General features: G+C 46.6%; 1 protein-coding gene across 1 annotated transcript in view; it reads right to left on the bottom strand.

The window, feature by feature from the left end:
- The window catches only part of LOC105617865 (beta-TrCP), a 20330-nt gene extending 19524 nt beyond the window's left edge, over positions 1-806 (bottom strand). The window contains exon 1 of the mRNA XM_012199412.1: positions 753-806. Coding sequence (XP_012054802.1) covers positions 753-806 — 54 coding nt within the window. The remainder of the gene's footprint in view (positions 1-752) is intronic.
- Positions 807-1019: the final 213 nt, after the last annotated feature.

Genomic DNA, 1019 nt, shown 5'->3' with positions numbered 1-1019 from the left:
ATTTAAATAATTCATCTTTTTCTAATTCATAAATTAGTCAAATAAACAATTAATTTGATCAAATTAATTTTTTTTTTCAATGTTACAATTATTTCGAATGTCTTTGGAATTCTTCTGGACGATCCAGAACGCTCTAAAAAAAAGAAAACGACAGTGTCCAGAAAAAAGAAAATGAATGAGGCAATCTTAATCATCCTTCCATCTTCGACCGGCGTGTAAACATGCAGAGACATGTCGTTGCCGTGGTTGCCAACGCGTCTTCCGCGTTTAAAGGGAAGTTGCGATGCCTTCCCTCCTCCCTCCCTTTTTGCGGAAACTCGATGCAACAAACTTCGTTTTCCCTTTAAACATAGAAGACGCGACAAAATGGAAAGGGAAGCGCGATTAGAGCAGGAATCATAATTCCGAAAGCGCGATTCCGTCGCACGGCAGCCGATCGCGACGCAGGATGGAGTTCCGTCGCATTGGTGTGACGATTATCACGGATGCCAAATGACAAATGCTCGATACGAGGCAATTCCATTATTGAATTTTCTAGCGATTTAAAAAACGTGCTTATTCACGATTTAAAAAACGTGCTTATCACGAGGCGTCCGAACGGAGACTGGAGTTGGGACACGTGCCGACGATTCGGCGGATCGGTCGCGAGAGGGCATAAGATGGCGGTAATTTTTTTCTTTTTTCCCTTTTTTTCGCGCGTGCGAGACGAAGGGGAAAGACTCGGCGAAGTCGCTGTGTTTTTTTCAACTCACCTGCAGACTTGCGTTCGCGTCGTCGATAATCTTGTCCGTTTCCATGTTGATCATCTTACTCGAGTGACGTCCGTTATCTGTGGCCTGGCGCTTCGCGCGCGCCGAAGTATCGCGAATAAGTGATGATAGACGGGATTCTGCCACGGGGTGATCGCGCGACGGGAATGGCCGGGCCGATGGGATGTGTCGCCGCGCCGAGAAAGAGAGAATTACGTCGGGACAACGTGGATTACAATTGCGAACGCAACGGCAAGGAGGTGCGATGAT

The sequence above is a fragment of the Atta cephalotes genome (genome assembly GCF_000143395.1).
Source record: "Atta cephalotes unplaced genomic scaffold scaffold00001, whole genome shotgun sequence".
NCBI lineage: Eukaryota > Metazoa > Arthropoda > Insecta > Hymenoptera > Formicidae > Atta > Atta cephalotes.
The sequence above is the reverse complement of the archived record's forward strand: the minus strand, read 5'-3'. Positions and strand labels throughout refer to the sequence as shown.